General features: G+C 48.6%; 1 protein-coding gene and 1 non-coding gene across 8 annotated transcripts in view; one reads left to right on the forward strand and one right to left on the reverse strand.

The window, feature by feature from the left end:
• Window positions 1-13,001, forward strand: part of IL15RA (interleukin 15 receptor subunit alpha) — a 37,750-nt gene that overhangs the window by 14,914 nt on the left and 9,835 nt on the right. For 4 of the 7 annotated variants that reach the window (XM_025264518.3, XM_025264517.3, XR_006544676.2 and 1 more), the window contains exons 2-5: window positions 5,614-5,808; window positions 7,590-7,682; window positions 10,511-10,702; window positions 11,271-11,303. In XM_025264518.3, coding sequence (XP_025120303.1) covers window positions 5,614-5,808; window positions 7,590-7,682; window positions 10,511-10,702; window positions 11,271-11,303 — 513 coding nt within the window. The remainder of the gene's footprint in view (window positions 1-5,613; window positions 5,809-7,589; window positions 7,683-10,510; window positions 10,703-11,270; window positions 11,304-13,001) is intronic. The other 3 variants (XM_025264523.3, XM_025264522.3, XM_025264520.3) reach the window with 2 other exon arrangements.
• On the reverse strand, window positions 178-250 carry TRNAG-CCC. Its single transcript has one exon. It is a non-coding gene; the product is annotated as a tRNA-Gly (tRNA).

The raw sequence follows: 13,001 nt of genomic DNA on the forward strand, positions 1-13,001 counted from the left end.
GTTATGGATTTAGGGGAGGGAGACCACAGATGTGGTCCTGTGTCCTTGGCAGTGAATCAGATCAGGAGGCATATGACAGCTGTATATCCCCATGTTGGTGATCTTACTTCTTTTTATTTAATATTTAATTTATTTATTTGACCACACCGAGTCTTAGTTGCAGCATGCAGGATGTAGTTCCCTGACCAGGGATTGAACCTAGGCCCCCTGCATTGGGAATACAGTGTCATAGCCACTAGACCACCAGGGGGAAGTCCCTGTGATGTTATGTCTGATCACTTGGTTCAGGTGGCAGCTGTCAGCTTTCTTCAAGATAGTTACCATTTTCCCTGTTGTAACTAGTAACCAACTGTGGGAAGCAACATAGTTCCCATTTTCCCTATTGTAACTAGTAACCAACTGTGAAAAGATACTCTGAGACTGTATCTGTCAGGACTGTGGTCCTAAGGATCTAAGAGGAGCAGAACCACCTTGTGCTGCTGTGGGAGCTGGTTATTCTCTACGTGAGCTGTCCTTTCGGCATCTGAAGCCGGAGCCTCCAGGTCATGGTCTGGTGGGAAGATGGATGTAAACCGGGGGGAAGCAAGAGCCCCCTGGGAGCCGAGAGGCAGAGCTGGAACCCATGTGGGTCCTTCATCTTCCCTCTGAGACTCCAGCTTCCACAAGGGGCGCTCCTCATCCTGGAGCTGGACACACCTGGCCCAAAGGTGGGAGAAGCTGCAGCAAAGGGTCACAGGGCTGGAGGAGCTGCTCGGCCGCCCGTGGGGGCTGCAGATGAGTGACAGCGGGAGCTGCAAGGGCAGCCATCTCCCAAGTGCAAAGGAACAGGAGTGCTTCTTCCATCCTGCCAGGGTGCTCACACACATCTTTACCGTGTCACAGGTTAACTATGCATCTAAGGTGGAGTCAGGCCACCGTGGAGAAGACTGCCTATTTACTTAAGCCTGCCCCAAACTTAGAATTATTACATATGCCATAAACTTAGGTACTTATACATTCAATAAACTGTCCCACCCACATAGCAGGCAGCTCTGCAGAATGACACATTAGCACGGCGTCCTTACACTGTGGCAATGATTCTCGTGGCTCTTACTGACACGGTTGCCATGGCCTCAACTTTTTAAATCCCCTCGAGTGACAGGGCAAATGTTTTATTTCAGAGTGCCACAAACACTCAAAGTTGAAATCCATTGCCCTAAATGGAGGAAAGGATTTCCAGATTTAGAAGATGTAGGACAATTTGCTGACACATGATCTCAAACCTGAAGACAACATAGAAAATGTGAGGACCAAAAAAAAAAAAAAAAAAAAAGGTGACCAAGGAAAGATCAATAGATTCAAAACATGATTCGAAATTGGAATCCGTGGATGAAGCTGAACTTGAGGACTACAAGGCGAATAAGAATGTTTGGGAAGGGATTCAGGTGAGCAAGATGCAACCCAGACATCGGATGGAGAGAGTGGAGGAGGAAGGGAGTACACCGAAATAGCCAGATCGCTTATCCCATGATCTCTGTTCACACAAGTTAATAGGGAAAAAAATTTTTTTTAGAAAACTACTACATTAAAATATAATGGTTATCTTATGATCTCATTGAAAAGGGAATGAAAATGCTGTGTCCACTATAGAATCACTGTAAGTGGAGAGAGCATTGACAGCATCAGGATGGAGTGATAAAGGACAGCAAGCTGGATATTATAGTTTTAAAAATGTAACATTAGGGACCTCTCTTGTGGTCCAGTAGCTAAGGCTTCATGCTCCTTGACTGGGGAACTAGATGCTATATGTGGCAACTGAGACCCAGTGCACCCTAAATAAGTAAATAAATATTTTAAAAATCTAATATTAGATGTTGATGGGGTTTTAAAGGAAGAGTCAGGGTTGGATTAAGAATGAAAATCAAACAGTCTATTTTCCCTTCTGAGACTAGGAAGACCAAAGTAAAGCCTGGAGTGACTGACCCACTGGACTCAGGTGTGCTCTGGTGTGAGGATGCTGACGCCTCACCAATACACCCTGAAGTGGGAGGGGAGGGTCTGATAGCTGGCTCTGTGATGGCTGGCCTGTCTGCAGACTGCTGAGCACTTGGCAGTTAACTGTTCCAACCACACTCTGAATGTGGCTCCCTCTGATTTGATGTCTAAAGAGGCCCTCCTAGCCAGCAGGATGTGGCAGAAGGGGTTCAGGAGGTGGTGACCCCGAGAGGTGAGTACATGTCCCACTCATTCTGGCAGTGATTCTCTGACATCTGTACCTAGGCTAGCAGCTGGGGAGTGTGGAAACCCAGAGGGCGCTTTCTGGAGGAGAAGATGGGTAAGCCCTGGGCAGAGGGTCAGGCAGGAAAGCAGAAAGCTAGGGCTCCAGGCAGAGGCGGCATGGTGTTACAGTAAAAGCAATGAGCACGCTCCACGTGGTTTAGTTCTCCTTTGTCCTGTGATTTCTGACTTCCTGTGGTGGGGTATTTTTAAATGCCATCCCCAACTTTTTTATTATGAAGTATTTCATATATTTAAAACAGTATATAGTATATATACATGACTGATATTCTGCCGGTTCTCATCCTTGGTGTGGCTTTTGACCTGTGGCTAGTGGTCACCCCATCGGGTCCTGGTTAATGCCAGCAGCTATTCTGATTGTTCGCTGTCTGAATCAGGCCACTGTTTGGCTGCTAGCTATTTTGATTGTTACCCCAGTATATATCATGGGGAAAAAAAAAAAAAAAACACCGGTGTACACATCAGCAGAAGAAACAGCATTACAAAATATTTCAAAAGCATTTTTAATAAAAATTCAGAAAGCATGAAAAGGCAGCAATCTTATCCCTCAGCTGCCTCACCTCCAGTGTGAATAGTTTCTTGTGTATGCTTTTGGAGATTTTATGTATAAACAAAAAACTGGATATATGTATTGCTTCATCTCTCACTGAGGGTAGTGTATAAAACACAGTGCTCTGTCCCTTTGCTTCCAAACCTAACAGTTTATCCTGGAAATCTCTCCACTTCAGTGCATAAATAAATTCTTTCTTTCTTTTTTTTTCTAATCTCTATTGTAAAGAGCTGGGTAGGACTTCATGGTACAGTGGTGCTATAATCTCTATTGTAATTTATTTATTCTCCTACTGACGACATACAGGGTAATTCACTGGCTATTTTAATGGATAATGTTGTACACACTCACTTCATAAATACACCAGTAAGGCAAATCCTAGAGGTGGAACTGCTGAGTTCAGGGGTATATGCATGTTGTAACAACATTTCACAGGAATGCAGATATAGCTGTAAAATAAAATCCCTGGGAGCAGAATTGCAGGGTCAAAATGCATGGGTATTTAGATTACAAGTATGTCTCACTTGGGGCTGTATGAGCCACATTCCAGTAATGGTATAGTAACCAACTTCTGGCTCTATTCCAACTTGGGAGCTGAAAGCACTGTCTTAGGTAGTTTTATTTTACATTTCCTTCATTATGACTGAGGTTGAGTATATTTAAAATGTATTTAACACCATTTGTATTTCCTTTTCTGTCAAGTTCCGGTTTATACTCTTTTCCTATTTTTCTGTGGGATTGGCAGTCTTTTGATTGACTTTCAGGAGCTCTTGACATGAGAGAAGTTAACCCTATGTGATAGAAAATGCAGTTTTTTTTTTTTTTTTTTCATTTTGGTCATTTGTCTTCTGACTTACACTGAGTTTTGCCATGTGGGGCAGTTTTTCTTTTTATGTGGGGCAATATTACTTTTGTCAACCTCAGTTACTCTGAGGACGGCACTAGTTCTCTGCTGACTCACTCAGCTGGTCTTAGTAACCAGGGCAGTGGTTTGTTTCAAGGCTACACAGCCTGGGGCAGGCTGTTCCTGAAAAGGTGCCAGGAAGTCAATAATTTAGATCTCTGTTGTAACAATTCAGTCCTACTGTTGCAGAGTGAAAGCGTCTATCTTCATGAACAAATGAGCAAGGCTGTGTGCCAATAAAACTTTATTGGCAAAAGTAGATGGCAGGCTGGATTTGGCCCTTGAGCCCTAGGTTGGACCCCTGACACAGGGGCAGTTAGGGCGCCTTCCTCCTCCAGACTGTGAATCCAACTGGCGCTACATTCAGTCTTCCCCTCAGAGTCCCTCACTGGCAGAAAGATTACTTCACTCACTTCTCTTGCCAGAGTCCTAACCCTCATGATGCTGCAGCTGCTCAGCAGAGACTTACTCATTTCCCAACCTGGAACCCGGAAGTCAGCTCTGCAGGCAGCTGTGGGCAGCCAGGCACCCAACCAACGAGCCACTCAGCACAGACACACCCTTTAGTAACTGAGAAAGGAGCCTTCAGGATGATGGCAAATGCTATTGAGGAATTTCCCTCCGTGGGACTTTCCCTCCAGGACAGCCCACTCTCAGCTGCCTCGACCGCCCCACATATGCGAGGCTTGCCCTCAGAAACTAGTTCTCCCATCTCTTCCATGCACAAGAAAACCTAATAATGTACTGAATTGATAGGGGAAAGAGCATTAAGAAATCATACAGTTGTTTCAAATGGCTACAGGAAAATCTTGCTTTGAAACTTTAGCTTCAATAAACTCTTCCTGGCTTTGCATGAGACTCAGTCTTAAAGGAGGCTGCTTTGGAGGAAAGGTGGTAACCTGGCTGGGTCCTCACCTTGTAAGAACTGAGGACCCTTGTGAGGGAGGGCTTTCCTGAGGAAGTGACATTGAACTAAGTAGGAAGAGCGGGATGGGGGGAGGCAGGGGGGCATGGTGAAGGCATGGGGGGTGGTGATAGGCCAAAGGCCAGTGTGGCCAGAGACAAGAGTAGCTGGAGAGGCAGACGGGGCCAGCAGAGCCTTCTTGAAGGCTCCGTGTCTTATTACAGCTGTGGGTGGAACCCATTGTAGAGGAAGAGGACACAGAACTCTGGGACTCGGGTGACTGTAGGGGTGAGGGAGGGCTTTCCTAAGAAAGTGACATTAAACTCAGCTTAGGAAAGATGGCAGTGGGCAACCAGGAAAAAGTGAAGTCATCAAATATGCATTTATAAAGATGCTGCTGGGGACTCCCCTGATGGTCCAGTGGTTAAGACTCCACATTCCCAGTGCAGGGGTCCTGGGTTCCATCACTGGTGGGGGAACTAGATCTCACATACTGCAACTAAAGATCTCACATGCCACAACTAAAGATCCTGAATGCCACAACTAAGACCCGGGGCAGCCAAAGAAATAAATACATAAACTATTTAAAAAATGAAGATGATGCCAGCTGCCTTGTAGAAATGGAAGGTTTGTTAAAGGTAGCCATCTGGAGCCTTTTGCTGTTGTTCAGGGTAGGAGAGAGACAGAGATGGATATGTTTGAAAGATACAGAGGCTGGAGACATGGGGGTAGAGGATAGGGAGAGGGGTCTCCACTGATGACCCCCAGGCTCTAGTGATGCTCAGTGGCTGGCTCTTAAAGAAAGATCCTGGACCACTTCTAGATGGTGGGCGCCTTACGTGACACCTTCCACATGCTTGAATCTGGGGGGTGGATCCCCAGGGTGCCTCGGGTTTAAAGTTACTGACTTCCACCCAAGCATCCTGCAGAGCAAGCTGCAATCTGCTCACATCTTCCCTCTCTTCTACGCTTCTGTAGGCATCACCTGCCCGACTCCCACATCCGTGGAGCATGCAGACATCCAGGTCAAGAGTTACAGCATCAACTCCAGGGAGCGGTATGTTTGTAATTCTGGCTTCAAGCGTAAAGCTGGGACCTCCAGCTTGACCCAGTGTGTGTTTAACGAGACCGCGAAAGTCGCCCACTGGACCACTCCCAACCTCAAGTGCATCAGTAAGTGGCTGTCCCAGTACTGTCCCTCCACCCCTTTAGCCATGGCCACGCAGAGAGCAGACCGCAGTATGGGCAGCTGATGAGGGAGGCTACATGTCTGGGTTGAGGACTGAGGCTAAATAAACCAATGGGCCTCTAAACACAGCTCAAAGAGGGGGAACTATGTGGGCTTTGGGGGCCACACAGTTCTGGATTCAAATCCTGGCTCTGCCACATAACCACCCATGAGACCTTGGGCAAGGGCCTCAATGTCTTCAATCTTTTGATTCCTCATCAAGAAAATGGGCCTGATTCATCAGGTCCTTTCAACATTGTGGGTTGTAGGAGGAGTAAGCAAACTCTGGTAAATATTAACTATTATTACCATCAGTGCTTTAGATCACAGAAGCAAGAACTGGGCTACAGACAGAGGTGTTTGCTCATAGCACCCTGCTCCCTGGAGGGCTGCCCAATTCCTCCCCAGGGGACAGCCCACAGGGAAATCACGGCCCTTCCTCCCCTGTTGATACCTGCCCTGAGAGAAGTGGGGAGACCCATGGAGCAGAGACCTCCTGGTCCAGACATTGTCTGGGATCCAGCCAGAGCTCCAGACCAAGAATGAAGAGAGATCTATGGGATTCCCCCACCTTTAAAAAAAAAAAAATCCACAGCTGGATAACCATGCCAGGAGAAGTCAAAGAATCTTAGAGTGGAAGCCAGCAGTGTTATTTTCAGCAAGACTAAGCCCTGTACTCGAGAGAAGGAAGAGCAACCCATAGTCTTCCAAGAGAAGGATGTGTTGAATAGTTACTGCACACATGGTGTGTGTCCAGCTGGGACATGTTCTCACGTAACATTTGCGGACATTCTCAGCTCCTTTCCGGGGAAAGCAGACAAACGGGGTTGTTCAAGAGCAGATTCATGGCTGGGGGACTCCTTGAAAAACCAGTCTCCTGTTGAATCTGTAGTGTTGAGATCACCCTGAGCCTCTGCCCTCCCACCGCGTGTCTGCCGTGCAGGGCTCAGAGGCCAGGCAGGCGTTCTGCTTGTAGCAGAAGCATCGCTGGGCTGGGAACAGGGTGCCCACTGCATGGACCGTTGGGCCTATGGGAATGAGCTGGGTGAGGCCAGGTCTGAGCAGTAACTTTGGGGAGAGCATGGCTGTCTTCCTTGGTCTAGCCCGGGGGCCCACTGGAACTGTAGTCCAGGGGCAAAAATCAGGGCTTCCTACTGTAGAGAAAGTGGGCGTTTCCTCAACCTTCCAATTCCTCTGGGTGAATGAATCAAGGATGTTGAACTGAACAGGGTGGGTTGCAGGGTGGGTGGGGGGGAATGAAAGATGGGGGTAAGCCTAGAATCATAGATGTTTAGAACCAAAGACTAGGGGAACCTTTAGGTCTTAGCCCCCAAAGCCCCACCTTTTACTACTAACCACTCCCTCCATGATTTCCCCAACAACTTGTGCCCAGAACAATCCATTGAGTAATCATTTGTTTTGTCATGCAAGAGCCAGCGTTAAAAAGCCGAGTTGATGTCATTGCTATCATTCTAGCCAAAGATAAGACACTTGCCTCTGAACTTTTGCACTCTGTTTGCACTGGGAACTGCGGACAAACAGCTGTTTATCTCCTGTGTGTCTGGCCAGGCCTGGGTGGCCAGATGTGTCCACTTTAAATTATAAATGTATTATTTATTTAAAGTATACATTTATTATTATTATTCTTTTATCTACATCCAGTTCTGAAGCCACCCCAGGTTCCACCCTTGGGATCATAAATGCCGTGTGGTTATCCTCTCTCTAGGAGACCCCTCCCTGAGTCACCAAAGGCCACCCTCCACAGCAGCGCCGACAGGGTTGACCCCAGAGCCAGAGAGCCCCACCCCCTCCGGAAAAGGTAGGAATGCTGCAGACTCTCTCAGGACTCCCATCCTCGGCTGCCCTCAGGTCCACAGAGAGCCTGCAGATCTGTGGACCGCTGCCGGGATTCGACCGCAAACACCCCTTATTCACGTCAAGGATAAGAACTGACATTAGCTTCATTTTCTCTTTTAAGCCAAAGTTGCCGGATAACCAGGCTTCACGGGTGCACACTTCATAATGGTTTAAAAGCCACTCTTACTAGGCCAGATAACACTTCGTGGTAGATGTGTAGCTTCGAGAATGGGGGGCTGGGGGCTGAGGTTCTGCCCACTTTGCGTATCAGCCTTCCTGGGCCTCATGGGCACTGGCAGAAAACCCAATCCTCCTGGATCAGAGACGGAGGACTCTTGCCTGGCACTGCAGGCAGCGGGGCCACCGGCAGGTTTCATCAAGTCCCTCGTCCACACGTGCCTTAAACAGGCCTAAGCAGGTGCCTGTGTGGGCGGCGGACATCCCTGGAGAGGAGGGAGCCTGAGCAGAAACCTGATGTTTTACTGTTGGTGTGAACACATCTGCCCTGTGCTCCAGGGGAGGTACTATCTCCACCTGCCAAGGCCATCTAAGCATCCTTGAAAAGATGGCGCCTCCAATGGCAAGACATGCAGAACTGGGAGAGACCCAAGCACACCATCTCCCAACAACCCTACCCGTGATTGTTTTGGTACACACGCTTGCACAAAGCTGCCAGGGTTCTGCATTTTGACCGAGTCTTAGGAAACTCTACCCTAGTTTCCTCTGCACTGTTAAGAAAATCTGAGCTCTTGGATGCAAAATATCCTGAGAAGACTCGCCCTGTGTCTTCTGACACCCTCTCTTGACTCCTGATTCTCTGTGGCCCATTACCCAGTGTGAGGTTTTCATTAATTTTTTATTTATTTTGGCTGTGCTGGGTCTTTGTTGATGCTTAGGCTTTTCTCTAGCTGCAGTGAGCAAGGGCTATGGTTGCGTTGCGGTGCATGGGTTTCTCATTGCTATGGCTTCTCTTGCTGTGGAAGCACAGACTCTAGGTGCCCAGGCTTCAGAAGTTGCAGCTCATGGATCAGGAGTTGTGGCTCGAGGGCTCTAGTGTGCTGGCTCACTAGTTGTGGTGTCTAGGTTTAGTTTCTCTGCGGCATGTGGGAGCTTCCTGGGCCGGGGATCAAACCTGCGTCTCCTGTGTCGGCAGGTGGCTTCTTTACCACTGAGCCATCAGGGAAGGCCCAGTGCCAGGCTTCTCCTGGCCCTGTCTCCTCCTTTCCCTCCAGGCGCAGCCATCCCACAGTGGTTGACAGCGCTTCTCGGGCCGCCTCCCCCGAGAGCCAGTTCTTAACTAAGTATGCTCTCTGAGATCTCCTGGAACTCTGGGTGGTCTGGGGAGCACCTGGTTACTGGAGTTCCAGAAGCTCTCCTGGGACCCTCAGGGGGCCGGGGCTGAACACCATCACTGACGGGAAGGTGGAGGGGTGGAGCAAGGGTTTCCTTCCAGTTACTGAGCCAATGACAAACAGGAAGAAGATGCTGGGGTGACCACAACCCCTTTGACCCAAGTCACACCTGGCTCGAGGGACCTCCCTCAGCCTGGCCTTCATGCCCCAAGCACTTGGCAGATCGCAGCCATGCAGGGAAATCTCAGGTGTGAGTGCAACCTCCAGGGTGGGTGCTGTGGCCAGGGGCACCTCATGGGCCTGCTCCAGGTCAGGGGGAGCATGGTCTGCAGAGTGCCTGGGCCCTACGAGGTGCCGACAGAGGGTGAAAGGGCACAGTGACTCCTCCGGCGCACGTGGCTGGGAGAACGTGGGGCAGAGGCCTAACCAGGGGCCGGATAGCCCGGAATGTGTGATCACAGCTTCCCCTCCAGGGCTGGGCTCATCAGGACTGTATTATCACCCTGGAAGACCCACTCACCACGGAAACAGAACAGCAGGGTTGTGCACTGCAGCCTACAGGTTGCGGCAGCTGCTGGCCGGTGAGGGACAGGAGGTCAAGGACCTCAAGGCAAGGCAGGTGGCTCAGCCGCCTCCCAGAGATGGGCGCCGAGCCAGGACGCATCCCTCAGGTCCACTCACAAAAGGTCAGATGGGCTGAATCCCAGGTTCCCCTTATTTCAAAAGTTTTGTGCAAGTATGTACAAAGTAAACTAAAATTAGCATCCTGATGTCTTTGGCAAGTACAGTTCCTCTTTTCTTAACTATTTTTATTCATTTTTTTTGGGTGCACTGGTTCTTCATTGCTGTGCGAGGGCTCTATCTGGCTGTGGTGGGTGGGGGCTACCCTCTAGTTGTAGGGCTCAGGCTTCTCAGTGCTGTGGCTTCTCTTGTTGCAGAGCACGGGCTCAGTAGTTGAGGCTGGTGGGCTCTAGAGCACAGGCTCAGCAGTCATGGTGCACTGGCTTCGTTGCTCCACAGCATGAGGGATCTTTCCAGACCAGGGGTTGAACCCCCTGTTCGCTGCATTGGCAGGTGGATACTTATCCAATGGACAACCAGGGAAATCTCCAGTTCCATTTGTTTGTCTGAGCTGGGTCTCCTGGTAACCACTTCTCCAGTGCCTGATTCTACTCAAATCTTTGAGATTGTTAGCTTATGTGGCCCATGATAAAGAGTCATAAATCCACTAGTGTCCACAAAAACCTCTTGGCCATTCGGAACCGACGAAGATGTTACCCACTCAAGGGATCTTCCCCCAGAGCTGTGGAGGAGTTTGCTGGGAGAGAGCTGGCTGGGGTGGGTTCACGGGAGAAGGTGTTGGTCCACTCTCTTCCGAAGCTGAGAAAAGACACTGTTCTCAATGTTTTCATTGTCCATGTCTTGCACTCCCCTGCAGAGCCAGATCTTACTTCCAAGTCAGACACCAAAGTGGCCACAAGGCCAGCTACTGGACCAGGCTCCAGGCTGCCGTCCACAGCTCCTCCTGTGGGAACCACAGGGGTAGTCAGTAAGGAGACCACCTACGTCCCAGCTCAGACAGCAGCCAAGGCTCCGGAACACACATACCCGGCCTTGCAGGACACGCCCGGTTAGTGCTGGCTTTGCCTGCTGGAGGACAGCGCAGCTCCCAGGGGCTGTTTCTGAGACGCGGGTGCAGATCCAGAGTAGGCCAATCACATCACACCGTCCAATCCAAAATCAGGATGACTGCGTGACCCTCTGCCTCCTGCTCTCTGCCACAGCCTTCTCGCTCTGGCCTGTGCTCTATGCTCCACCCTGCTTCAGAGGGGAGAGAACTGTCTCGCCCCACATTAAGTTGCATGGCAGAGCCTTTGCTGAGAATCTGATGAAGATCTGCCTCCTCCTGACATGGGAGGACAGAGGAAGCTTTCTGCCATCTGGAATCACAGTGTGAGGGATGGGGGCATGCTCTCTGGGTAATCTGCATGTTCTGTAAATGCACCTCTGATTCCTAAGCATGGCTCAGCATGGAAACAAGTGATCCTGGTTCTGTGCTAAAGTTAGTCTGATTTTGCCGGCTGTGAATCTCTCAAGGCTTTAAGATGAGAGGCAAACCGTCCAGGAGTTCTCCTGCTTAGAGAAATTAGTGCCTTCAGGACCGTGGCAATAACTGAGCTGTAATCTCTTCCCTGCAGGTGCGTATCAGTACAATCCCAGAGTTGTGACCGGTAAGTATTTTCCTTGGTCCTTTGTAGTTATATTTTATCTGCATCAAGTGGTGGTGTCTATGTTCAGGGGACCTCAGTGCCAGGGAGCTGGAAGGTCCTGACTTACGCCTGCTGTTCCAGTGTGGTCACCAACAGCTGCCCCTTTCACTCTCAGAAGTGTCTCCGTGTAGATGAGTTACATGACTGTGCTGTTTAGTGTGTGCAGAATTCTAGGTTGGCTAGTTATCTTAATGTTGGTAGGTTCTCACTGTCAGGCGATCAGTACAGAAGCCAGCGCCGGTGCGCCACAGGGCCCCCTCGTGCAGCTGTTCAGGCCTACTAACTGGGGGCTGGACTCATTCAGGACCCACTGGAAAACCAGTTAACATCATTAAATGATATTCTGCCACGAGACGCTCTTATCTTTCACAGGGAGTTAGCACTATACACTCAACAGCGATTAGTTCGCGTTCTTGGTCTAAAAGGCATCTTTACAGAAGACACATGACTTTAAGGCTGGGAGAGAGAGAAAGTCCCAGAGAGTATAAGGAGGAAAGTGGAAAAGTGCTTGCAAGAATGAAAGACGAAGAGGAAGGGAAGAGAGAGAGAAAAAAGGAGAGGGGAGGAAACAGAAGCAGGGAGAAATGCAAGGAAACAGAAGCAGGAAGAAATGCAAGTTTTCAGTGAGGAAAAAAAAAACTATAATTTCAACGCAGGCAAAAATTAATTTCTAATTTCTATTCACAAGTTTCCTTGCTAGAGAATGATTCAAGTTTTTGTAGTTATATTTTATCTGCATCAAGTGTGTTCTGGGAAAAAAAACAAGTGGCTTTGGTCGTTTTTGCATTTAGTTGATTAGAATGGTTTTAAGAACGATCAAAACATATGCCAACACAAGATATTTTTAAAAGGCTCTCTGGAGACTGTTTTCATGGAAAAACTGTGGCGTTTAATGACAACGATGTTGAAACAGAAGTATGTTTATCATTTAAGAGGTAGCCAGTAAGTCAGAGAGCTGACCAAATTTTTCTCCTTATGTCACATATTACATTAATCTTTCTACAGACTTTTACATTTTTTTGGTCATTTTCTTGAACTGTTAATATTTGCCCAGGGCTTAACAATTAAAAGTTACAAAAGGCTGTACGGTAAAAAGCCCATCTCTGACTGAAAGTCCCCTTGCAGGCTAGGCAGGAACTCCTGCTACTAGAATTCAGGGTATCCTTCAGAGAAAGTCAATCTGTAAATAGCATGTAGAAGATACATGATACAGTTAGGTATATTATTTTCACTATTCTGCACCTTGTCTTTACCTAATGATATGTCTTGGAAATTTTTTCATATCAATAGATGAAAAAACCACCTCATTCTTTCCAACAGCTCAGGATATTCTATTATATGGATTTGCCACAATTTATCTAGCCAAAACCCCTACTGGGCCTTGGGGTTGCTTACATTCTTGGGCTACGTAACAAAGGAGGACTAACTGGAAAGCCTTATATGGCTTCACACATGTGCGAGGTTGGTGGTGCGCTGGTCTAGTCCCTAGGTCATGTGTGACTCTTGTGATTCCATGGACAGTAGCCCGCCAGGCTCCTCCGTCCATGGGATTTCCCAGGCAAGAATACTGGAGTGGGTTGCCATTTCCTTCTCCACGGGATCTTCCCGACCCAGGGATTGAACCCCCCAGACTCTTGCATCTCCTGCAGTGGCAAGTGG

This window comes from Bubalus bubalis, chromosome 14 (assembly GCF_019923935.1).
Source record: "Bubalus bubalis isolate 160015118507 breed Murrah chromosome 14, NDDB_SH_1, whole genome shotgun sequence".
Classification (NCBI taxonomy): Eukaryota; Metazoa; Chordata; class Mammalia; order Artiodactyla; family Bovidae; genus Bubalus; species Bubalus bubalis.